Below are 25,494 nucleotides of genomic sequence, written 5' to 3'. Positions count from 1 at the left end.
GAATTGCTTTTTCCTTTTCTGCTTTTTCCCCCTAATATTTGAGAACTTGAAAATAAGACAACTTTGAAAACACCATCCTGTTTTCATTCCCAGCTGCGTCTGACTCGATTTGAACAATCAATTTATGCGCTCGTGCTCGAATTGCTTTGTCCAATTTTACGTTTGGCAATTTGCAGATGGCAGCTGCAATTTCAATCAGGGAATATGTGGTGCTCCCAAGCAGCGGGGGACTGAGACGGGCAATAATGGGAATGAAAAGGGCAGACACCTCGAGGCCACCAGTGGCGACAGTTTTCCTCCCATTTCCTCAGCATTTCATCTGGCTTCTAACCCAGCAAGATGTTCATTTCTCAAATGGTCGCATAAACAGCAACAAATTAATGGCCAAGTGGGCAGAGAGAAGAGCTGGCAAATGAGCGCCAAGCGATAATTAAAAACTATATCAGGGAAAAAAGCACGCGACATCTAGACAGCAAATACAAACCGAACATAACCGAATAGAACAGAACCAAGTTCTGTTGGCCACTCAATTTTATTTGGTCATGCCAACTGCCAGCGTGGTACTTGCGTGTCTCTGTCTCTCTCTGTTGGTATGCGTGTGTGTGAGTGTTTGGTTGGTGTATTTTAAGTGTGAGGAAGTGCAGTGGTGTGTGTAAACCGGAAGCGCAGCGGCATGCAAAGACGCCATAACTGCCATGACGAACAGCAGCTGAATGCCGCAAAATGAGGAATAGCCGCACTGTGCGTAGAGGAGAGGGGGTTGCGGGGGGTTTCCAGGGGTTATCGGTCCTAACCCCTTGCTGACATGGCGCCAAAATCAAAGCGAGGGGTGCTCGATAAGTTATGAAGTTATATTTATTTGTTTATGTGGATTATGTATTCCAAATATGTTAATGCAGATATAAATTATCTTAATGCTTTGTATTATCGATACAATTTTAAAATAGAATTTACATTTTATTATTTTATTTTTATTATTTATTTTAATAATTAAAGCATTGCAAAATAATTGAGTTAAATAATCATTTACAAATATTCACAATACAATAATTATATTTTGTTCCTAATTTTTTGCATGTTTGTAATATGTGTGTGATCTTACTGTTTTAAAGGTTATAATTATATTGTCTATCTTTCTAACCATTAAAAAAGTGAGAATGAGACAAGTGACACAAGTTAATAAAACGGAAAGTTATAAAAAACAACAAATGCTTTCAGAAAAACAACGTTTACGTTTGTTCCATAACATTTGTATGTATTTATTGTTAGGACAGGTGCTATTAATAAACAAAAAAAATGTGTTAGGCCTGCGCGTGATTTCGTTACCCCATTTGAATGACCTATTAGCTTGTTTTTCTCACAAACAGATTAAGCCCACCATTGCTGTGGCAAAATTTATGCGCAAACTAATTTGGCCAAAGCCGCACTCAACCCGCATAAAAATAGCTGGCCAAATTGTGCGGCGCTGGCTTTTCAGAGCGACTCAGCGGCTCAAGTGGCAGCATTCAGCCATCTACCAGCATCAAACAAACAAAAAAGGGAGTTGGGCGGGCCCGAAGGATAAGGGATAACGGATTACGTGAGGGCTGCTTTAAAATACATAAAAATACAACACTCTAGAGCAGACGTCAGGTTGAAATTTGCTTTGGATTTGGCCAGGTTACATACTATATAGTATACTATACACCTGCTGGCTTATCAATGGCATTCGTGGGAGCCAAACATTTTTATTTCCCCCTAAACACTTACACATCCTTACACAGCTCGGTGTTCGTGTGTGAGTGTGTGTGTGCGAGTGTGAGGTCACCAAGACAAGTGCATTCGAATTTAGCGACTACATCCTCCTTCCTCCTCGAATTTCGCCGATTTTCCTAGTTGGCTGCTGTTACTCCTCGTGATTTTCCTGGGCGCTTACTATTTTCCCATTTAGGACCTGCACTGCCGTTTGCATTTGCAGTTGGCCAAATAATTTTTTTACAACACACTGCACTCGGTTTAACTTTTCCTGCTTTTATTTTCCTTTTTTCTTGTTGTTTTAGTGGCACACACACGCGAGATGAATGGCTTTTCGGCGGGGGGGAATGAAGAAGTAAAGGGGGAGAAGGGGAGTCCTTCCAGAACTTCGCGTGGGGAAAAAGGGAGCGGGAAGTCCCTCCGATTTTACACAGAACGCGCGTTTCGAGTGAGCGAGAGGGCGAAACGCTTCGCAATGCCGTCCGCTGCCTTGGAGAGTTTTCGCGCAACTGAACGCTCGACGGAAGCTTTTGCGCCTTTGCTGGGCCTCCGAAAGCTTTTTGCCGCCGAGCGCAAAGCAAAAATTGAGTACAATTCGGTCGAGTGGCTGCTCAAAAGTGCCAAAGGGACGAAGGGTCCTTCAAACGGGATAAACAAGACAGGTAAACACGATTGTCACTGGTGACAGGCTTTAAAACCAATGACTGGGAGCCTTAATTTGTTGGTTCTTTATCGATAGTAACTACATTTTTGGTAAACATTCTACCTCAAATTAACCTTCTTCTTCAATTAACCTAATTAAACAGTAAGCTTTGAGAAAGCGGTTAAGTGGCCACGGGTCAAAGAATTTCTATTATTTGTTTTTCAGACGGTTTTTACTTAATTTTTATAATTCAACCCTTTTCCAAATTTTCATAACTTTTCTATTTCGAATCCGATGTTGAAGTGACATACCTCTAAATGTTAATATTTTAACCCTCTAACCAACTGCATCAATGGTTAATTTTTTTATCTCTTGGCCAATTTTTTTAAAATTTTTATGATGCACCCTTTTTCGAAATTTCCAAAAATTCCTTTTAGTTGAATTGCAGAAAATACGTATTTCTTCCAAACCTTAAATATAAAACAGAGAAATTTTGATAAGTGGTGATTGATTATATTTTTTCCTCTTCATCAAAATTAGATTCAAAATATAAACCATTGATTTCACAGATTATCAAGGCCCCTTCTATCAGCGCTGAAACTTCCTATAGACAATATCTTGAGAGATTGCACAAAAGAGAGGCGATTCGAGATTGTTGCGAAAAGAGATAATGCCGAAGCTTCTGACAGATGACACGATCACTCACCATCACTAAACTCGGGATCCGAACTGAAGACGATCATCCGGCTCGAAACGACGGCGGTTCGAGAACTCGCAATTCAAAAACTGTTGTTCAGTCTTTTGGGAGTTGTGCAGTGGGAAGCTTGGAACCTGCGATCGCTGATCCAGAATTAAGAAAGCGGATTTGGAATAGTGTTTCAATAAAGTGATTTTTATATTCCAAGCTCTTTTAATAACTAAAAAGTTTAACTTTTGAAACTTGCGGCTGGTTCGAAAGTTTCGATTTAAAAATATATATTAGAATATATAAGTTCCCGAAGTAAAACCAAAAAGACCGGTAAGTGGAAAGAAATTATTCGGTTTCTGCGTCTCGCCCGCAGATTCTCGAGCGCCATTATTGCAGAAAAGCGAAACTACCGTTATCAGTTAGAATTCCAGTGCCTTGCACTTTATACTTTCGCTCTGCTCCTCCACTTCCTCCTCCTCTTCCTCCTCCTTTCCCCCTTTTTCACCCCCCTTTTCGCACCGCCTTCACTCGCCGGGAAGTTCTGCACTTTTGCATCTCGTTACACTGGCCAACAGGGTTTCGCCTGGATTCACTTCCATTAAACTGCGCCATGTGTATGTGTTTTTAATTTTGCGTTTTATGGAGATACACTTTGATCCCCCGAACAAATGCTTGTGATAATTTTATTGTTTTTGTTATTTAATTGAGAATTCGCGTATTTTCTGAGCGATGCAATAAGCGCTATAAATATAAAATAAATGAATGTTGTGCTTGTGTAACTTTATATTATACGCCAACAGATTTCTTTCTCTTCGCGGCAAAAATAAGAATGGAAGCCATCAACACACAGAAATGATTTTAACAAATCAAAAAAAAAAAAAAATAAAGGAGAGCTAACCTATCATTTTATTAGAGGCTCAGAGATTTTCAAATCACTTATAACTTATAACCTCACCCACACAGTGATTATTCCGAGACGGAAATCACCCGTAATCAGCGTTTTGGAACTATTCCTTCTCCAATCGGAATCGTACAAAGTTCAGATGGTATAATTTGAAAATACTTAATTTGTTTTGATTTTTGTTGCTGCCGCCGCTGCGGTCTTCTTAATTTTTTGCCGTTAGTCATTGGTCGGCACAAGGCATCCAAATACTATAGAGCGACTGACTATAAGTTTTGCCAGACGGCAGCAACAAAAAACAAAAGCGAATCCAAATCTCAAGTTATAGCAAGTGCGAAGTGGCGATCCGCTCCGATAAGCGATCCACTTTCGGTTCCTCTGGCAGACGACCTCGTATTGTCAGGTCTATTAATACGGTATTACCGTATTCCCGGGTTGTTCAGCCGGTAATCACGCGGCAATCCGGAATCCCGAATAAAGGTATCCGTACCTTTACGACTGCTGCTATAAAGTGGAACACTCACCAAAATAGGGGGAAACTATAGAGATAAGACTCAGAACAAACTAATTTGGTTGACAACTAATCTTTTGTTCCGGTTTTTAATTCACTGAGTTGTGCTGGAATATTTTTATACAGTCATGTTATATATATAAAAATATTGTTTTTAAATGCAAACAAACAGTTTAAAAAAATATATTTTTTTTATAGGTCAGGGAATGATTGCCTAATTTTTATTAATACTGACATGTAGTCATAGCCACATAAAATTAATTTTAAGAAAGTTGCCAAAATGTTATTGCCAAGAAGTTCAAAGAAAAGGATTAAGCATTTAATCCGGCTTACTTGAAGTTAAAGCTATTAAAGTTGCTCCGTGTTATCTGCTCAAATTAAAATCCAATAAAATGTGGTTTTCTTTATCAGCAAAATGGCCCAGGAGACGGAGACGGTGGCGGGAGCCAAAGATCAGCACCATATCGATGAGGATGAAGTCAGCGAACTGCAGAAGTCGCGCAGCTTTTACGATCGGGTTCGCGAATTGGCGGAGCGATTTGCCGGAACGCAAATTGGCCAATTTGTTATTGAACGGGCAGATCGAGCATTGGTTATGATCGAGGATACGGCCAAGTGGAGTTTGCCACAGGGTGAGTAATAGTTCGTACCTGATTAGGTTTCTTACACTTTCAACTCCCTGAAACAGAGAAATCTGCTGCTCCCCTCGAACGTCCTTTGCCTTGGGCTCCTTTTCTGCTGCTCATCATCCTGCTGCGACTCACTCGCATTTGGTTGTCGGTGGGCGCCTTGATGATCGGCAATGGTCCTATTTCCCCCTCGGATATGGTTTACTTTATACAAACCCGTCGTCGCAAACTGCGAGCCATTCGAGTTCATGGTCTGAAGGTAATGAAGCATCGCCAGCAGGAGGTTTCCTACGGCAGTGGCAAGGGTTTGACCCAGAAACTCAGTCAGTGGGTTTCTCGAGCCATTTGTCGTCCAGGAGTTCAGCAGGACACCAGCAGTCGAAGGGTATTTGTACGCCATTCAGAGCAGGTGGGTTTATTAGGATCAAATTATATATTAATTACATTAATATTTAATATAATATCCTTTATTAATAGGGCCTTTCCAATTCCGTGGTTGTTAAGCGTCCGCGGGAAGAAGACTCTCATGTGGATCCCGATCACAATCTGACCATTGACCAAATGCTGGCCAAGTACGCGAATGAAAACTCCGAGGATGACTCCGATTTTGTTCCCAATGAGGAAGAGGAGGAGACCAATACCAGCAGCAGCGAGGAAGATAGTGAATCCGAGTCCGAGTCCAGCGGGGAGATCAGCAGCAGCGAGTTGAAAGAGCTCGGCGATCAGGTGGGCTTTACAAACTTATAACTGCTCTTCCGACTTAACTAAGATTTATCCTTAGGCCAAGAAACCACCTGTGGTGGAGAATGGAGTGCACAAGGCCGAGGAGAATAAGGATAAGGAAAACGATAAGGGAAAACTGAACGTAACGACAACCAGCAACGGCAACAAAGACAAGGAGCAGGCGGAAGTTGGTAATGGATATTGAACTTGAACCTTATTAAGACTCGCGTGCGTAGCCCCCTAAGTCTAGGTTAACTGCAAGTATCGCATATCGAATTAAGCGTAGATGAAAACTGAACTTAAAACGTTGTCATGATGAAATACAATACAATACCGATACAACAATACAAAAACGAAACACAGGTTCTTGCTCGTAGATCAATCCATTTGCAGGACTCCCCCCCAAAAACATAAAATTCCAAATTCCAAAAAGCCAGTTGTGAGTTTGGCCCCTCGTTGCAATTCCTTCCCGATGCCCTGACCTCGAATCTTTCTCTGTTTCTCCCCCATTCCCATCCGATTGATCGCGATTAGCTGCTGGCCAGCGGGACGAGCAGTGGAAATCTTCGCCAGGACATGTGAGTGCCGCCATGATGAACACCCGATTCTACAATAACACCGCCGCTGCAGGTAACTCACGCGAGAATCGCTTCCACATTGGTCGCAATTAACATTTTAACGTTAGTATTCTGTCTCTGTTTCTGTTACTCCGTGCATGTGTTCAAACACAACAGCAAGCTCTGATCCCCCAAATTCAACTCAACCTGAACCTCAACCAGAAGCAGAATCTGAAACTGAAACTGAAACAGAACCTGAACCCCAATCCGAACCCCCATCCCAATCCCCAACCGAAAACGATGAATCCAACGAAGACGAGGACGATACTTGCAGCACCAGTGGCAGCAGTCAAACTGGGGGCACTGTCTGCCCAAGGAAAATCGAGGCCAACGAGACCCAGCCAGATACCCAAGCTGAACAGATCCTCCTCCTCGAAGTTGCCGCCAATCTGAGTGCCTCACAACTATCCAACTATCCCACTGTCGACACCCTAACTCCTGCCACCTCCTCCGAAGATATATTCTATAGTCCTATCGGTGTGTCATTCACTCCTAGTTTCTAGTTTCAATTGCATGTTGATTAAGTTAATTAAACTTATAACAAATCATTAGGATTCCCTGCACAAAATTTATTCGATTTATTTATTATACCAAATAGTTAACATCTTCCTTGGCTAGCCACTTTTATACACTCATAATCTTGTTCTAAAATTTGTTTATCTATTTTATATAATTTATTTAAACAGGTTCCCCCACTTGCTTCAATACTAGCCTAGGAACCCAGGCTCTTCTCAAGAAGGCCAGCATCCAATCCGTCCTGGGCAAGTAATTAAATTGCATTAAACCTTCCTAAACCTTCCTTCCTTAATATCGCTTTTATTTCCAGCCCACTCCACTCCCACTACGGAGAAGAAAGATCCACCCACTGAGGAGGCGAACAGCTCCATTTGCCAAACTCCCGAACCCGAGAAGCCCCAATCCCAGCCCCAAAAGGAAGTCCATCATCAGCCGCAAAATCATCAGCAAAATCAGCAGCAACGTCAGCGGAATCATTCCCACCAACGCTTCCGCGGACGCAATCGGCGCTAGACTTTGGCTATAACCATATCATATCGCTTCGATTTTCCTTTTAGCCAGCTAGCTTTTTTCTTTTACTTTTTACATTCCCATATTGTTAGTGAATACTGCGAGTAAATCTCTGAACTTAAACGCTAGTCTGTAATTGAGCTTAGCAAACATATCACAATGTATCACCGACTGGTTCCAGTTTAAAGCGAATATCTCCACAGGGGGCAAGGATAATGGTGCTTTCATATTGCATCGGAGTTTCGGGAAGCCAGCTGATCTTGTAGTTCCTCAAAAGTCGCACCAACAGAGTTTCAATCTCCAGTTCCGCAATCCTCTTGCCAATACAGGTGCGTGGTCCAAAGCCAAAGGGAAGATATACAAAAGGATTCCTGGATCGTTTCTCTGGACAAGCCTGAATATCGGAAGCTAAGTCCGATTTGAGCCAGCGTTCGGGTATAAAATCAGCACTCTTGGCAAAGTATTCATCGCTATTGGAGAGCTCCAGGACTCCCATCAAAACTCCTGTGCCACGAGGCACTTGATATCCCGATAAAACTAGATCCTTGGTGGTTATCCTAAAGTTTCCAGGTGTTATGGAGGTTATGCGAAGGCCCTCTTTAATGCAGGCCCTCAAGTAAGGCATATTTTTGGTACTTCCATCTGTCAAGGATCCCTTTTTATCTGGTAATACGCGTAAAAGTTCGCGTCGCAAGTTCTCTTGCTTGGAGGGATTACGAGCCAAGTGGTAGAGGATCGTAAGACAAGCAGAAGAAGTCTGAAATAAATACTTGTTTAATGATTATTTTTATAAAAAATCATTCACAAACCGTATCAATTCCAGCCATTAGCATATCCATAACCATTGCCACAGCCACCTGTTTGTTAAGTTCCAGCAGTTGCTCCAAAACGCACTTTGTTTTGCGCTTTTCCTCTTTTCCAAAACTTTTCATCGCCGTCTCAATATAATTTGAGGTAATTTCGGTGATATCGTCGTAGGTTTTTAGGAACTTTTTGAAGCCAGGAGTTTTATAAAAAGGCCAAATTGAGGGCTGTACATCGTACTTAAAGCTGTAGTTGAAGAAATCACCCATGTGCTTGGCCAGCCGATCTGCATTTGGATCTGGTTGATCGGTTAGTAATCCCATTCGAGTATTTATGGCCACAAAACTTATAGATTCAAAAGCCCACATCTTTACCTCGTTGTGAAAATCAGCATTTAGGGTATGGTTCTCCGGATTCCTTAGTGTTTCCAATCTGAAAAAGAGAAAATGGTTAGACATTTTGAATGGATTCAATATATGCGATATTTTACTTGTCGATAAACTCCTTTGATATTTGATCCAGTTGCGGTAGATTCTGCCTGACATTCTGCACCTTCATAAGCACAGGATTTACTTTATTGCGTACATCAGCCCAGGCCTGTCCTTGACTAAAAATATGTACTTATTAAAATATTTTTATTTAACTACTACTATAAGTTTCTCACTCAGATACCAATCCGCCAACTCCTTTGAAAATATCAGGTCTATGCACTTTGCGATAATAATTGAAACTCTCCAGACCAATTCGAATGGGCCAAACTCCCTCGTTGCGGTAAGTCATCTCAAAATCCTCTGGATTGTAGGTAAAAACAACATTGGGCTTACCCATCATTCCAGGAATACAGTATATATCCCCATACATTTCTCTCATGCGACGGTTCATCTGGATCAAATTTGTGTTGCGAAGGGCGCCTATAATTCAAAAGTACTAAAATTTGTTATTCAACCATTATTATAGGTACTTAATTATTATATATGTTGATTTACCTCCCGGCATAAAAAAGGATAACATGCGCAGGGTGCTTGGTCCTGGCATTTCTCTATAGGATTTGGCCTGTTGCCATTTCTCATCGATTCGAGCCGTTGAAGTCCCTGCGAATTCCAACTGGGTCTGCGAATACGAATATATAGTATTGTCATTGTTTGTAAACAAACTTTCTCTCTCTGAAAGCTTTTTGCTAATTTCTCTAAACTATCACCTGCTGAGCGAGAAATCCATCCACAGATAAATTCCTAACAAAACACAGCTGACTTGTTGGAAAATGCAGCTGAATAATTTTATTAGATAATAAACACGACATTTTGAACAAAAACAAAATTCAACTGATTTAAATTGGTGTATATTATGTATAGTCTATAAAAGCTTTTTTAATTAGAATTTTTAATTAGAAACGAATTGAGGATTGATAGACAGCGAACCGGTGGCGAGAAAATGCCAAGAACGACTGAACTGAGCGAAAAACTATGAGACCTTTGCAGGTTGAGCTTTTCTCTCTTAAAACTTGTTATCCGAAAATATTAGCTTTCCATAAAACTCTTATCTTTTAAGATAGAATATATGCAAAATAGTTGTAAGGATAAGATGATTAAGTTCATGAAAAATTATTAATATATAGGTATTTAAAATATCTACTATTAAACATTTCTGCATTGTTCCAAAATATACTGTATTTCCGTTGGGAAATTAAGTCAAGTATATTACTTACAATTTGCAGAGGTTTGTGTCCAAACCTTTAAAAAGCTTTTATACCAAAGCTTACGTATAAAAATGTGTAAAAACCATCCAACCAAAATTGATATTTATAAATAAAAAACATTTCGTATTTTCCGTTTTTCGAATTACATTTATTTATTGCATGCGTAAAATTTTCCATAGCATAAAATGTTGATTCTTCTGGGTTTTCTTACAATTTGTTGAATTTCTATACGACTTTCCATCGTTATTAGTTGATTTATTTTTTTTTTTGTAATTTTTTGAATACTTTTTGTATGTATGTACATTGAAAGTTTGAATAAGTTTGCAAGAGTTGAGTTATCGTTAGAGTTTAAGTTTAAGTTAAAGAAATAGAGAGTTGATTTTTAAGGTACATTATAGTTGTTGAGTTTTGCACGTTCAATTTAAGTAGACAATACATCAATAATATCAATATATCAATATCAATGGAGGATCTAGAGTTGAGTTAAACTTTTGATATGTATTCTGAATGGCAATTGGCGTAGTTCAAGTTCGAGGACAAAATGTGACTACAAATTGCTCTTTGAGTATATATTCATATATATAATTTCGCATTACTTTAATATATTTTAAAAATGGAAATCGGTTCCATTTCGGTTTGGTTTCCTGGATTTCGGTTAATGTACTTTCGCTTCTGTATAAAAATATAAACAAATTAGAAATTTTCGTTGTCTTTGCTACTATATTTGTTTTCGGTTGGCTTACAGAATTCAACAAAAATGAGTGATTGACTAAAAAAAAAACAACAGGAGAATAAAATATTCTGCGGAGGACCTTCAGTCTTGCTTTGAATTTATATTGCTTGGTTAGTTTCATTCCGTTCGTGGTTCCTTTGTCGTTAAGAGATCAGCATAGGATGTATATTATAAGGAGATACACTGTAAAACAAGGTTTATACACTTCATCGTAGTCTATTTTCTGTTGAGTTAAGCGCTAGTTGAGTTCTGTGCTGAAGATCCCTAAGAACTGGTACTCGAACCAAGGGGGAAAGTTGTATATATCTCAATCTATATACGATGAATGTGTATGTTGGTGTCAACCTAAATTGGATGGATCGTCACGGAAATTGTTAGCCTAGGTTGAGTTTTTCACATTGAGTTTGATATGCATACGAAATGTTTAAACGTTAGCTAAACAGCTGATAAGTGTGTATATATATTATGTGTATCTATAGGTAGAGTTGCCGTAATTGATTTGGTTTTCTCTCGTTAGGAATACAAAATAATCTGGCTTAAAAATGCATTAAAAAACTATCTTTGATAAACTTATCGCCTAAGTGGGTGCAGTATAATTATCTAAACAGACGTAACTATTCTTTTGGTTTAGGCAGTGCGTTATTAACCTAGGATACGGATATATTCAACTATAAGTTTGTCTATGACGATTCCGTGACACATCGCGCACTACAAACTAGGTCAAAATCAAAGTCATTTACAACAAATTTGATGCTCGACTTAGGGTCTACGATACGATATACGGTTGTATATAATATATATATAGATATGCTTGTATATATAATTCTTGTATATTTGCCGACGACTGCAGCTGATATGTTTCGATTTCATGGTTGGTTTAGCTTTCGATATGTAACATAACGTACGAATTGCATTAGTTCAATCATATTTAGTATTCAAGTTGCTTGAGGACCTCGAGTACCCCTGATATGTTGTGTATATACTATTTTACCTTATGCTAGGTGTGATATGTTTGGTTTTTGTTCATGTTTCTGTACGCACACATTTAATTCAGCCGACTGTTAGTCTAAATACATTTTTAATTGCCACTTTGCGACGCTGATGCGTCCACTTTCCCCCCTCATTTCTCTCTCCCCATTTTCCACATATCCATTTCCCAGCCATCGCAATCATTTTCAATTTTTCCTATGCTTACTTGCTATAAAATCACATTTAGTTGCTTAATTAATTTTTATGCTCTCTCACACACTCGAACCCAATCACACACAGACACGGAGAGAGAGAACAAACATGTGGAACGCAAACAGACGTAGAAAAGTGTAACCTTCGAACATCATGTAGATATTGCTTTTCATTTCGCTATATATATATATATATATGTGTATAAACGATATACATATAGGATGTACAGTATATGCCCCATTCAAGCACACACATTTTCATGGCCTGCTGCACAGCAAAATGCGTGCAGTTTATTTTACTTGATATCCTTTTTTTCGGCTGCTCCTTGTTCTTTCGCCTGTTCTTTGCTGGTGTAAAGGCAAATTTACATGTGGTGGTGGTTGGAAGGGGGGTGTAAAGTGGGTGGCTGGAAAGGACCGGGCAAATAGGAATGCAATTTTTCAATACGCGCACATAATTGAACTGTCAGAGCAGCTCGACTCGGCCAGGCAGAAATACTGCGAACCGGCCCGCCCTTAAAAATATGCAATGGAAAATTGCAGTGGAAAGTCCCGGGAAAACTTTGCCATGCTCTTTGCCCGTTTTTTTTTTTTTTTTTTGCCCGTGGAAGGTTCCTTGTAATTAAATTGGCTGCACAGCGGTCCAAACGATTGACCAACGGCAGATTTATTGGCAGCCAGCCCAGCGCAGAACTCTCTCCTTTCCCCTCCATTTCTCCATCCACATCCACATCCATTTCCTAGTCCTAGTTTTTTACTCCTCCGGCCAGCCGAGATCCTCGCCCACCAACTCGTAGAAGCGCTGATTGTACTCGGCGAAAAACTTTCGCAACCTGGAGACCACCACGGGGTCCACGTGCGGATGCTTCCTGCCCTTCGTCTCCCGCAGGCAGCGATCCCCGTTGTCGTAGCGCAGGCAGTAGAACCCCTTCGTTTCGTTGAAGTAGAAGTGCTCGCTGTTTACACGATGTTCGATGCCTAAAAGGAATAATGTAAATAAAATGTAAGTTTACTCTCGTATAAGGAAAAAACATGAACAACATATAAACATCAAATCTAGAACTATGAATCAATAAGATTAATGTCAATACACGAAATAAAGATGTGAAGAAATCAATTGTAAATTAGATACATTTTGTATACACTTTTCTAGATATTACTTTAATATTAACTTTAATACTCAAGCCATAAAAACTTGATTAAGTTTTGGTATCTCAAAAAAATTAGTAAATAGAATAGCTAGTCTACCCTTAAGGATAACTCACCCAGGAAAGCCTCGATGCGTTTGAGTTGCGAAACCGGATCCTCGATGAGGCGATCCCCGTTGACCACGAGGAGCTGCTCCCGCGGAAAGACCTCCAGCCAGCGGTGCAAGTGGACGTGGTACATGGAGATGCTGAGCGGTCGATAAGCCTCGTTAACGGTGCCATTGGGAAATATGGCCAGCTCTTCGAAGGACCTGCGAACGGGTAAGCGATGAGACGAGGGCCTTAAATCTTCCCCCCGACAAGGATGGCAAATTGAATTGCCAACAGCTGCAAATGAGCAGCTCCCCTCCCTCTTTCCCAATTCCCCCCTTTACTCCTCATACTCCACACTCCTCGGTCATGTTAAGCAGAGTCCTTGGCTCCTTTTGCGTCTCGTTTCAGTCCCTCTGTCAACAAGTGAGGCCGCAACAAGAAAGTTTCCCCATCAGCGGAACAGAGATAGAAACACAAAGGGGGGAAAGGGACAGAGAGAGACAGAGAGCCAAGGACAAGAGTCGCATTTTGGGCAACTTTCATTTGCAGTTTGCATTTCATTTGCATGTCAAGCAGGGGAGTGGAAAGGGGGAGTGGCAAAATGGTGAAAGCGCGCAGGGGAAAGGGGTGTAAAGAGAAAATGCCTCAGTTCGCTTCACTTACTTGGCTGCCATTTGGGCGGCACTTGCCATTGGCGACAGTGTCGTCGTGGTCATCGTGGCCCCACCACCGCCCACCGCCTGTCTCCTGGCCGCAGATCCTGTCTTGCCTTTCGTCTCCTTGGCACCCGCCCCACTGCCTCCCACGAGGACATTGTCGTAGCCACGGGCCGACTGCAGTTTGGCATACAGCACCGATTGCGATTGCGATTGGGATGGCATCTTGGCAGCTGCAACTCCTGCGGCGGCGGAAGAGGCGCCAGTGTTGGTGTTGGTGGCACCACCTCCGGAACTCTCCCGCGGACTGGGGGGATCCTTCTCGGCCAGCGGCAGGATGGCGGTGGCAGCATGGCTACGCAACTGCGTGTAGTCCGAAATGGCACGGGTCACCGGCTCTCGGACAATCAGCAGCAGCTTGATGCTCGCATTCATGGCCCTCACTCGTTCCGGCACCTGGAAATAATGTTTCATAAAAATGTATAACTCAGTCATCCTGAATTTAACCCAATTAAGTTTGGTTAAAAGTTGCATACGAGAAAAAACTTTTTTTACCTATAAAATAATTCTTATTTGTGAGAGCTCTTTAATCGTATAATTTTTAACTCAATTTATAGTGCATAAATTATGGAAATTAAGTTAATAATATAGTTGAAATATAAACCTCCAAAGTTTTCGGTCTTAAAAATAATAAATTAAAAATAATAATAAATTAAAAATAATTTAAATCTGAGAAAATCATAAAATGTTTTCTGACTTAATCTAATTTGCCTACAATTTTAGCCAAGCTATCTGGATAACACAATTTGTTTTTATTTGCATTTTAATTTAAGTTGAGATGAACTTCTTTAAACAAACTCCAACTTCATATGTATATATGCTGTTTGTCAAAAATAATGCCATAAAACGGAAAATTCATTAAAAGCACAAATTCATTTATTTTTGCTTTACCCCCTCAAAACTAATAGTTTTTGGTCTATGATTTTATGCAAATAATAAAATATCTGTTCGTTTTTTGAAGAGAAATTCTAACGAAAATTCAAATAGTCAGACGAAAATATGCACCACAAAAATAAAGGAATTTAAAAGCATTTCCCACTTTAATAACATTTGCTTCAAATAAATTTAAATGGCCGCTAAAAAAATTTAAGAAAAATCGTTCTCCAGCGGAAGTCATGATATGTTTTTGATGAAATATTTTCTCAAGGTGGATGCCGTGTAAACTGAATATCCAATGTTCGATGCCTCCGCCTTTCCAATTAATGAACTTATGTCGGGGACCAACAATCGATAATAATTGCAAGCTCTTGTTGCTACAGTTTCTGGAAAGCTTGGTCGCCCCCTTTGTTGGCTTTAATTTGCTGCCTTTTGTAGCTGCCACGCCCCCCTGTCCACCCGCCTGTCCACCCTGTCCGCCCCCTGCTGCTGCACTTCCGCAGCAAGTGTGCTGTGAACAATTTAATTAAGCCGGAAAATATTGCCGCTCAATGTTGGCAGAGCAAGGACTCGGCTCGACTCCGCCGGGGTCCTTGAATTTGCCACGTTGTATAAATAGCCTCGAAAATGGGCGAAACGAGCCGAGTAAATAAACTTAATCAATTTCAATAAGAGCCACCAGGCCGTGCAACAAGTTCAAAACTTTTTTTGTTTTACAGTTTTGCCTTTTTTTTGCTTTGTTTTTTTTTTTGTATTTTTTTTCCCCCTTCAAACTCAGGCGTTTTGAAATTATTTACGTTGATGAACCATTTGCAGTTTTGAGTTGCGCCGCAGGGAATATGCGTTTCGCTGAATCTTTAATGCGGCCAAAATGCATTTGGCAAACATTATGAGCATCAGGACATATCCATGTTTCGAGTTCCGAGTGCCCGGAACTCTGGGGAGCAGATCGGAGGGCTTTAGTTTGAGGCCAAAGTACGCCGTTGGGAGATGCATTATTTATGGTGCTTCACAGGATAATTTGACATTTCCCGCTGAGCGAGATCCGCTTGGGTGACATTAGTTGACCCTCCCCCTCCCTATCTACCCTTTTTACTCCCCCTCCCTCTTGCATCTCAATAAATATTAATAACAACATTAATGAAGATTTATCTATATGGAGAGATGGAGTGCAGGCACTCCAGTTTTCGCCCCCTCACTCAAAGTGCACGACAAATTGAAACGCTGCCATCAACTGCAGCAAGTCAGTGGAAATTGAAATGAAACTGGATAAAATATTGCTCTGTCAGGATGCTAACCAAGTTTCGTTGCCATTCCCCCCCCCTGTTTTTAGCCCCCAGTTTTCGAGTTTTCCCTGTGACACATGCAACTTCCGGCTCGCAGCGAAATTGCATCAGGCCAAAAACCCAATTTTGTGACACTCTGCGGGCAACAAAAACAAGGTGGAACCGGAAAAGAAACAATAATAAAACCCGGCCCGAAAAGCGATTCGGTTTGGGTGTTAGACGTTGCCGTTTGCCAAATGAATTTGCAAACATTTCCGCTCCGGCTCCAGCGACATGCTCACGGAAATTGGCTGGGACATGGCCAGCGTTTCACTTTAATTTGACAGATGGACAAATGGACAGATGGATAGATGGACACCACATCGACTGGTAGTCATGGCAGGCAGTTAGACAGTTAATTAATAATTACGACCAGGCTGTCAGAGTCAATGCTAATTGCCAATTAGAGATCAAAGCAGAAGTGGCGAAACCCCAAACCCCAAAACCCGCAGCACTCACCTCTGGCGACACAAAGTAGCTGGGACTCTTCTCGATGGTTATTTGCCCTCGGAACGAGTGCGGCATCTTCTTGCGGTACCACTCCAGGCCCTTCAGATAGTTCTCGTCCCGATCGAAGAAGTGCACCTCGCCGCCGGCCTTCTGGATCCTCGGATGCAGGTAGAGCATCTCCAGCAGCGCCCGCGTTCCGCACTTCCGCACGCCGATGATGAGCGCCTGTGTCCGGAAATTCAGGAGGAGATGGAGGAGAAGAAGGAAGAGGAGAAGTTGGGGAATGTAAGCATTCAAATTGCAGCAATTAGTTGGCGCCTAGATTGAGTGACTGGCTCACAAAGCCTCTATACACTTGAAATAATATGCATTACTAATGATAAAATGATGAAAAGCCCTTTTTAATCTAAATATTATTTAATACTATTATCTGATTTACTAAGATTAGTACGTTATAAGATATTATTTATCTTTTTTGCTTTGGTAAAGATCATAGATATGCTATAAGGATGAACTCATTAAGAAATATTTTTAAATTACTTTACATACTTTACTTTACTTTACTTTACTTTACTTTATAAATTTTCTTTCAAAACCTTTGGTTATTTTAGGTCAATGATTATAATTAGCAATAATAATTAGTTATCATTATTTTATCTTTCTTTTTTTTTGATTAGTAAAAACAATTGTTAACCTTTTGAGGAACCTCAAACTATTCTACAGTTTTTCAAGTGTTATCCAATGACTTACCTGTGGCAGTCGTCGACTGGTTTTGGGGAAGTGCACACGGCTGGAGGGAAAGACCATGGGATGGCTTAGCTGATTGGAACTGGGCACGGGCTTCACGAACACGGGCAGATGATTGGAGCCCGCTGCAGCGGAGCCGGTGGAGGAGGAGGAGAAGGGGGAGAAGGCGGAGCCAGAACCGAACGATGATGAGGAGGAGGAGGATGCCAAAGCCGAGGAGGATGCGGCCAAGGAGATGCGGTGCCTTTCGTGGACCGCTTGTGCCGCCTGGATGTTGTAAACTGCACTATCGTACAGAACGTGGAAGGTGAGGAACAGCGAGATCAACATGACCGTAAGGAAGACGACGGCCAGCTTTGGACGGGACACGCCCACCACGAGGATGCAATCGGTGGGCGAGGCATCTGGACCCGCCGGTCGCATCGCCGATTTGGGTAGCCATCTGAAAACAAGAAGAGAAGAGAAGAGAAGCCAAAAGGCATCGATTAGATTTGGGGCTTCCGTTTCCGCTTCAGCTAATTAGATTGCCTTCCCGACCGTGCTGAGTAATTACCGTGGTCGCTTTCCACCTGCACTCTCCACCTTCTCCTGTTCCCATTTCCAACTTTTCACCTCCTGCTTTCCCGGCTCTCCAGGCTTTCCCGACTCTCCCCCACCTCCTTTACTTCAGCTAAATTAGCAAGACGACACTACGGGGCGCGCAAGTTCTCTATTTTTAGCCACGTCCGGCGGCGCTTAAGCGAATTCCATTATAAACGTTTCCGCTTAGACCGCAGCAAACACTGCCAGCATTATTATGAGCACCACATTGCAGTGCACTAGGCGTATACGTAACGTGGCCTAATGGATGACTTCATTTGCAGCATGCCACAGATGGGCGGGGTGGAAAAATAGTGAGAATGGGGGTGGGGGTGGATGGAAGGAGGGAGGCGAAGGGGGAGGGGCATTAGCAGGTGACAGAAGGAGCCGCTGCCAGTCTGCGGCTAAGTGCATTTTCATATACACGAGGAGTGATGGGGGGAAAAAGGAGAGCAAGGCGTCACAAAGGATACGAGACTGGGCCAGGACATGGCTCGTAGTGTGTGTGTCTGTGTGTGTGTGTGGCAACTGGTGGCTCTTCCTTCGCCTCCCCAAAGTTTTTTGCCCCTGGTGGTGATGCCTCATCCACTTGCGCGAGCTTCGCATGCGACACCTCGTTAAAAGTAACGACACACTGGGCTGCAGGCCCGCAAGGAGTCGAGGCACTTCACTCGACGGCGCCGTTTGTGGCGCTCGTTGCAACCTCAGAGCAAGACCGACCGACCGACCGACTTCCTGCCATTCCTGCCCCCTCCCCCTCCCCCTCTCCTTGCCCCTCAGTGTTCTTGCCTCCCTACTCCTTCTTTTCTGCCAGTTGTCGACACGCTTTAAGTTCTTTTTATATTCACAACTGTTGTGTTTTTTTTAGTAACCCGTTTTAAGCCCGCAGCTGCAGTAACGACACTGGCAAAAAAAAATATTAATATTAAATTATTATTGTAATAGTAAAAGAAATACCTACAAGTAGTTTTTTTCCATGCCTCAATTTGTACTTAATTCCCAAAGTGTATCACAACTTTTGTCTCTCAATCTCTTCTAAAAACTTTTTGAAACTTTTGATTGTAGTAAATTGGTTTTGGCTTATAGACTATTACTATATCTTTAATTGTAAGTTTATTCTATAGCTCATCAATTCATGGAAGAACAGTAAAAAGTTGATGCCAATATTTGAAATACTTATTATTCGATTACACTTTTCTAGTCCACTTTTCCAGACAGCCACAAATGTATTATTTAAAAGTCGCTCCTTTAATTGCTTATAAAATCTGTTAACTTATGAAACCTCTTTATTCATAACCCCCTATATATTTCTCGCAGTGCACTCCGGCTGCGACTGGCCTCGTTTCACGCCCCACAAGGCGGCCAGCCACTTGACTGCGATCTGCATAAACGCAGTGCCGCCCCAAAGACCGCCCACCTCCCACCTCCCCCTTGCATCCTTCTCCCAACTCTCCTGTCGCTGTCACACACTTTCTAGGTTGGCTGGCAGCCTTTATGCCAAAATCCCCGCCGAACGCAAGGCTTTAAGGACAGGCTCACTCGCCCTAATCCTGACAAAACTGGAATAAGTTTCCCTTTGCCAGCGCGCTAAGCATTTGGAAACGCTTCATTTGTCCCAGTCTTTTGGCTTTTCATTCGCTTATTTTCCTCTGCCCTTTTATTATTTTTTTATAATTTTGTGATTCATTTTGCGCTGGCGTGCTTTTCTGTGCAGCAGCGGGGAAAATCGAATCGAGCAAATGTTGTGCCGTTAAAGTTAATGCAATTTTCATTCGCGTTGTTAAAATGTAAATTTTATTAAACCAGCCAGACGTGCGGCTATCTGCGCTCCAGATTCCCAGGGGAGATGAAAAGTGGCTTGACCTTTTTCCCAGTGACCCTCTCCCTCCTCCCCCGCCCCACTGTTGTTGGCCTTCTTATCTCGGCCACGTGCAAAAGCGAAAAGCCCACACTCGAGCAGCAGTTGAGGGGCAAACCCAGAGAACCCAAAATGATTTGTTGGCCGTACTCACAGGATATCCAGAGGCAATTTGACGGAGCAATCGCGCAATGTCGCCTGATGTTGCTGCTGTCTCTGGTGGTATTGCTGTGGGTTGTTGCCGCTGGTGTTGCTGTTGCCACTGCCGTTGTTGTTGCTGCTGTTGCTGTTGCTGCTGTAGTGCTGGTGGTAGTGATGGTGCGGGTGTTGCAGCAACTGTTGGTATTCGTTTGGCTGGGAATGCTGATGATGTTGCTGCTGTTGGTGCTGTTGCTGCTGCTGATGTTGCTGTTGCAGCTGCAGATGTTGCTGCAGGGAGTGCTGCTCGTGGCCATTACTGTTGTTGTTGTTGCTGCTACTGCTGCTGCTGCTGCTGCTGTTGCTGCTGCCCGCACGTCTTTTGGCGGCAGTCATCAGAGAGGCAGCTCTATTCGGCCGGAGTTCGCTTTCAATGGGGCCCAAACGATTGCCGCTCTCGGCTGTTGCAGCAACTAATTGGCCAATGGACGTGGGCCAGCTCGATTGCAGCAACGTGCTGCATTTGCGGTGCCCGTTGGCCGGGTAGATTTATGGCCCCTCCTTTCTCCTGCCTCCCTCCCCCTCCTCCTCCTCCTCTTGCCACACGGGGCAGCCTTCCGGGCGGAATGCTCTTTTGTTTCGAACCCTCTTTTTCGTGCTCCTTGCTCTTTAATTAAATTCCCGGCAATCGCGGGCTCGGGATTCCTATAGCTCCTATAGTTCCTATGGCGTTCGAGGTCACTTTTCACAAAGTTGCAAAGGTAACCGATGGCTGGACGACATATTGCGCCTCATTTCCGCTCGGGCTAACAAAACGGAAGTTTCCCAACATCATCATCATCATCATCATCACCAGGCACCAGGGCCTCGCCTTATTGTTGTTCTGTAATTAGATTTGTTGTTCCCGCTGTTAAAGTTGTTGTTGTTCTGGTTGTTGTTATTGCTGGTATTGATGATGTTGCTCCTGTCCAAGGATTAAAGCTGGCATGGCCCCGCCCGATTTGGCTGCTGCTGATGTTGGCCATTGTCTTTTGATGGCCGAAAGTGCTTCAAGCCTCTGAAAAGATAGGCAAAACAAAGAGATTGGTTAGAAAAGTCAAAAGGGCGGAGGGTTGGGCCAAAATTGTATATTCATAACCTTTAAAATACTATAATATTTTGCTGATATATGTATATTTTCTTAAAATTATCTGTTGGTATCTAAGCCGAAAAATTTTACTATTACTTTTAGTACAATTTTGTTACTAATTTCTTATTTTAAGCACTCATAGTTTTCCAAAGATATATATTTTTTAAACCATTTATATGTTTTATCATACAGGTACTGTTGTGGTGGAACAGTTTGACTAACCAACATTAGTCTGCATATCCAAACAGCCCCACTGAAGTGGTGCAGCGTAGGCAAACGCATTAGAATTACGAAATTAGAATTTTAAATCACTGCGCTTTTCGGCCGGGAAGTTCAGCTGCAGAAATAGCATAGTGTATGCAAGAGCATACTTAATCAGGTGCCAACGCTGGGTGACCATTTCCCGGGCGGAGAACCCAGTTTTGGGGCACCAACTGGTGGCAATCGCTTAAAAGGAGGCGAATGGCAAACTTTTGCCTCAGTTGTAATTCGCGATGAACTCCACGCTTTTGCATTTTTTCCACGGACTGCCAAAAGGTAAACTCTATCATAAAACCTAAGCTCTTCAATAATTTTTTTATATTTCTTACAGAACTTCCATTGATGGGTACTCCTATACCATCGGTGGTAATTGTTCTGGCTTACTTGCTGCTTATTTTCAAAGTCGGTCCAGATTTCATGAAATCCCGCAAGCCCTACAATTTGCGAACTGCAATGTTGATCTATAATCTCAGTCAGGTTTTCATGAATTTCATCTTCTTTGTAATGGTTTGTATAGTCTATTATTTTGTTGCTTTTCAAGTTTTAATTAATCATTTTCCAACAGAGCGCTTATTACCTGTTTGTGAAGAAAACCTATAACTTGTGTTGCATGGAAGTGCTTCCCTTGAATCATCCAGATAAAAATGCCGAACGTTTGATGACCTACGCTTTCTTCCTCAACAAGTTGGCCGACCTAATGGATACTATATTCTTTGTGCTGAGGAAGAGCTACAAGCAGATCACCGTGCTGCATGTTTATCACCACGTTTTGATGGCTTTGGGAGTGCCCTTCGTTAACTATTTCTATGGACCCGGGGCACAATATGGTTTGATGGCCCATCTAAACTCATTTGTGCACGTGGTTATGTACGCCTACTACTTTGCATCTGCGTGGTATCCACAAGTGAAGAGCAAATTGTGGTGGAAGGAGTACATAACCAAGCTGCAGATCCTTCAGTTCGTCATCCTCTTGGCTCAATCCATACTGACCATGACCCTCAATCCCGGATGCACTTTTCCCCGGACTCTTCAGCTCACCCAGTTGTCTCTTTCCGTTTCCATGATTGTGATGTTCGGCAATTTCTACTATCAAACATATTTGAAAGCCAAGAGCAAACAGCACTGAGCAATAAATTCTAGTTCTCTTTTCAAGCGAGCGTTTTTATTTTGGTTCTCTTACTTTTCAAAATGTGGGACAGACACCGCAGTTCAAACACTTGAATAATGCATTTTTTGATTTGGTTAATTCCGATAAAACAGCCTGGAATGCCTTGTGGCAACTGAAACAGTCACCAGTGGTCCCTCAAACGACAAACACCCATCCACGATGCTCCGAATTTTCCACATACCCCAGGCAGGTGGGTTCGACTACTTCCTGTTTTGTAAATTAAATATAATACTTATTGATTTGTGGATATCTAGATCCCAACCCCATCATTTTGGCTGGTTCACCATGGCCTATTATCTGGATTTTGGCGGCTTATCTGCTGTTTGTTTTCAAATTCGGCAAGCTACTGATGAAGAATCGAAAGCCCTTCGATTTGAAAGTAGTTCTAAAGGTTTACAATATCATGCAAGTGATATATAATGGAATTTACTTTGGAGTGGTGAGTAAAAGGGGATTATACCCTTATAATATTATATTGTATTTTATGTTTTTTTTTTATCTTTTTAAGGTATTCTACTACATGTTCATCGAGGGCATTTGCAATCTTCGGTGCATGGAGAGCTTTCCCCAGGGGCACACGCACAAGCAACTGGAACGAGTGGTGCATGCCGCGTATTTGATCAACAAGGTGCTCGACCTACTGGACACCGTGTTCTTTGTGCTGCGAAAGAGCTTCAAGCAGGTCACCTTCCTGCATATATACCACCATGTGTTCATGGCCTTTGGAAGCTATGCGCTGACCCGATATTATGGCACTGGTGGCCATTTGAATGCAGTGGGATTACTCAACTCCCTGGTGCACACGATCATGTATAGTTACTACTTCCTGTCCTCGGAATATCCCCAAGTGAAGTCCAATATCGGATGGAAGAAATACATAACACTGACCCAGATCAGCCAGTTCTTCTTGATCTTCAGTTACGCTTCTTATGTGCGATTCTTCTCGCCAAACTGCGGCGTTCCCCGTGGAATTCTCTATTTGAACATGCTGCAAGGCGTAGTCTTCATTTGTCTGTTTGGCAAGTTCTACATCCAGACCTACCTGCGATTACCTAAGACCCCTAAATCGAAGCAGCCGTAGTCTAATCTAGAAATCACCCTCTCCCCTTTTCCCCTTCCCCTTTTAATATATTCGAGTGCATTCAATTAGTCAAACTAACTAAACACGCGCTCCTTGTCCTTGGGAAAGTCAAACTGTCTCTGGGACTTTAGGCCGATGAACTTTAGGATAAAGAATAGCCAAGCTATATCTCAAATAAATCGAATAAAAGTATGGTACTGTTTTTAATTAGTATTCTTTATAACGGGGGTAAATCAACCAATTTTACTAACAACTTTCTTATTAAAATCTACAATATAAGAACTTTTATTCAAAAAGTATCTTATTTTATTCCATTGATAAGATAACACTAATAAGAATACCGAATGTGATTATGCAAAAAGTTGTCAGCTTACATGGAAACATTGATGACTTCATAATTAACAAATGTGCTGTCGTTTTAATTTGTCTACAGTGCTAATGAGCTTGTTATTATGAAAAAAAGTTACCCATTCGAATAAAAGATTACATGACAATGTAAATGGCTAATTACTTGGCGTTACGAGTCTAGGTTATTGGACTTAAGATATGTCCATAAAATTAAACCAAAACGAAATGAAAAGTACTGAATGGAAACAGGGAAAAAACAATTCCTATGTTTGGTAACATTCCATTGTAGCATTGCAGACAATTACATAAACAAAGAAACAAATAATACTTAGCATATGGTATTCCTTTTTTAATTATATTCAAGGTTGTTTATGGTTTAACAGCCAGTGGAACATTTTTAAAAAAAGCTTTCTCTTTAACCTTTTGCCAAAGAAAACCAATCAAAGTAAAATCAAAGAGAATACAAAATAATTTATACTGAAGAGAAAATTGCAATTTCGTTTACGATCACCGATCCGTAGCTTTAAGCTTTATCCATTTGAATAAAGCATGGTAATACATCGTTTTTGTAAGTTTACAATGAGTAAATCGGTTTACATTAGGTGAAAAGCAGCCGGCGAAGAAACACCTAAAGTCAGTTGTAGTTGTTCAAGATTTTTTATTATAGTTCAAGTTGATTATTCTTGAGAATTAGCCGAAGTCAAATCTGTAATCCCTCAGATACAATGGAGTATCCAAGGGATTTCTTCAAATTATTCCAAAACAAGGATGAGAACGGCTAACCAGGGACTGGATGGAAAAGCCGGGCCATTTAAGCATCGACAGAGTGGAAACTGCAAGCCGGAAAAACAAGTTGGGGCAATCAAATGCTGCCCCCAAATCCTATATCCTTTGCCATTCGCCGTTACCTCCTGTGTTTTTGCTCGTTTGTTGGCACGTTGGAAAAGCTCCGCTTGATAAGCATAAGAAATGGAGGCAACCAAAGGAAACTAACAAGTGCGTGCGACTGAGTGTGTTTTTCCCAACGAGCGACTGCACATAACAAGCTTCCATCCTATCCCATTTATACTGCTCCTTGCCGGCTGATAGGATAAACCGGAGTTGCACCAGTCAACCTAAAGCCGGAAATTCACTGTGAGTACAGAGAAAAATATCCCATTCTTCCTGAAAAAAAATATATATTCTATTTGTTGTACTTACTATCAAACTTTAAAAGTACTTAAACAATTTCAATCAGCTTAATATATATATCTGCACTTAAAAGGAGAGCTGCTAAATCGATTTAATTTTACACCAAAATATTTTATAAATTTTTTTTTATAAGGTTTAAAATCCTTTTCCTCAGTGAAATCGTTGCACAGTGGCTTACAACATTCACCTACTGGAATTGTATTTACTGCTGGAGAAAACGAAAACAATTGCCGCAAATATGGCAAATGGCAATTGAAAAACAAAAGTCCCTGGTGAAACGAGACCAGAAATCCGTTCGCCTGCTGCTTTCACACTTTCCTGCCACGCAGGACAAAAGGCCAAAACGGCAAACAGGGACATATGAGTGCTACTGCAAAAAAAACTAAAAAAAAATGCCAAGGATGCAGCTGCAAAAAAGGGACGACGACGAAAAAAAAAAAGGATGCACAAAATTGGCTGTGAAATGAACAAGACGAGTCGAGTTGAGTCGAGACGATGAA

At 41.6% G+C, this 25,494-nt stretch overlaps 5 protein-coding genes across 12 annotated transcripts in view; 3 read left to right on the top strand and 2 right to left on the bottom strand.

The window, feature by feature from the left end:
- Positions 1 to 3,174: 3,174 nt before the first annotated feature.
- On the top strand, positions 3,175 to 7,595 carry LOC108087843 (RNA polymerase II degradation factor 1). 6 transcript variants are annotated; one of them, XM_017185417.2, is made up of 9 exons: positions 3,175 to 3,395; positions 4,889 to 5,109; positions 5,166 to 5,515; positions 5,584 to 5,832; positions 5,888 to 6,020; positions 6,364 to 6,459; positions 6,564 to 6,923; positions 7,133 to 7,207; positions 7,273 to 7,595. In XM_017185417.2, exons 2-9 carry the CDS (start codon positions 4,893 to 4,895, stop codon positions 7,473 to 7,475), a joined length of 1,683 nt encoding a protein of 560 aa, XP_017040906.1. In that variant the 5' UTR covers positions 3,175 to 3,395; positions 4,889 to 4,892; the 3' UTR covers positions 7,476 to 7,595. The 6 variants fall into 6 exon arrangements, with proteins under 6 accessions (XP_017040906.1, XP_017040907.1, XP_017040908.1 ...); XM_017185418.2 differs by having other exon boundaries at positions 7,133 to 7,211; positions 7,273 to 7,439; XM_017185419.2 differs by lacking the exon at positions 6,564 to 6,923 and having other exon boundaries at positions 3,176 to 3,395.
- LOC108087844 (probable cytochrome P450 12b2, mitochondrial) lies at positions 7,582 to 9,698 on the bottom strand. Its single transcript, XM_017185424.1, has 6 exons — positions 9,475 to 9,698; positions 9,263 to 9,386; positions 8,941 to 9,187; positions 8,767 to 8,883; positions 8,282 to 8,708; positions 7,582 to 8,229 (listed from the first exon to the last, which is right to left on the bottom strand). Exons 1-6 carry the CDS (start codon positions 9,574 to 9,576, stop codon positions 7,627 to 7,629), a joined length of 1,620 nt encoding a protein of 539 aa, XP_017040913.1. The 5' UTR covers positions 9,577 to 9,698; the 3' UTR covers positions 7,582 to 7,626.
- A 400-nt stretch (positions 9,699 to 10,098) lies between these two features.
- LOC108087815 overlaps positions 10,099 to 25,494 on the bottom strand; it is a 47,701-nt gene continuing 32,305 nt past the window's right edge. For all 3 annotated transcript variants that reach the window (XM_017185379.2, XM_017185381.2, XM_017185380.2), the window contains exons 4-9: positions 19,833 to 20,873; positions 17,245 to 17,683; positions 16,504 to 16,719; positions 13,791 to 14,239; positions 13,152 to 13,345; positions 10,099 to 12,864 (exon numbers count right to left, since the gene is read on the bottom strand). In XM_017185379.2, coding sequence (XP_017040868.1) covers positions 12,641 to 12,864; positions 13,152 to 13,345; positions 13,791 to 14,239; positions 16,504 to 16,719; positions 17,245 to 17,683; positions 19,833 to 20,212 — 1,902 coding nt within the window. In that variant the 5' untranslated portion in view covers positions 20,213 to 20,873 and the 3' untranslated portion in view covers positions 10,099 to 12,640. The remainder of the gene's footprint in view (positions 12,865 to 13,151; positions 13,346 to 13,790; positions 14,240 to 16,503; positions 16,720 to 17,244; positions 17,684 to 19,832; positions 20,874 to 25,494) is intronic.
- Positions 21,440 to 22,332, top strand: LOC108087760 (elongation of very long chain fatty acids protein F). The gene is made up of 3 exons (XM_017185290.1): positions 21,440 to 21,494; positions 21,541 to 21,713; positions 21,772 to 22,332. The coding sequence occupies exons 1-3, from the start codon at positions 21,440 to 21,442 to the stop codon at positions 22,330 to 22,332; spliced, it is 789 nt and encodes a 262-aa protein (XP_017040779.1).
- On the top strand, positions 22,504 to 23,647 carry LOC108087818 (elongation of very long chain fatty acids protein F). The gene is made up of 3 exons (XM_017185385.2): positions 22,504 to 22,564; positions 22,629 to 22,813; positions 22,883 to 23,647. The coding sequence occupies exons 1-3, from the start codon at positions 22,534 to 22,536 to the stop codon at positions 23,453 to 23,455; spliced, it is 789 nt and encodes a 262-aa protein (XP_017040874.1). The 5' UTR covers positions 22,504 to 22,533; the 3' UTR covers positions 23,456 to 23,647.

This window comes from Drosophila ficusphila, unplaced genomic scaffold (assembly GCF_018152265.1).
Source record: "Drosophila ficusphila isolate 14025-0441.05 unplaced genomic scaffold, ASM1815226v1 contig_414, whole genome shotgun sequence".
NCBI classification, from domain to species: domain Eukaryota; kingdom Metazoa; phylum Arthropoda; class Insecta; order Diptera; family Drosophilidae; genus Drosophila; species Drosophila ficusphila.
The sequence above is the reverse complement of the archived record's forward strand: the minus strand, read 5'-3'. Positions and strand labels throughout refer to the sequence as shown.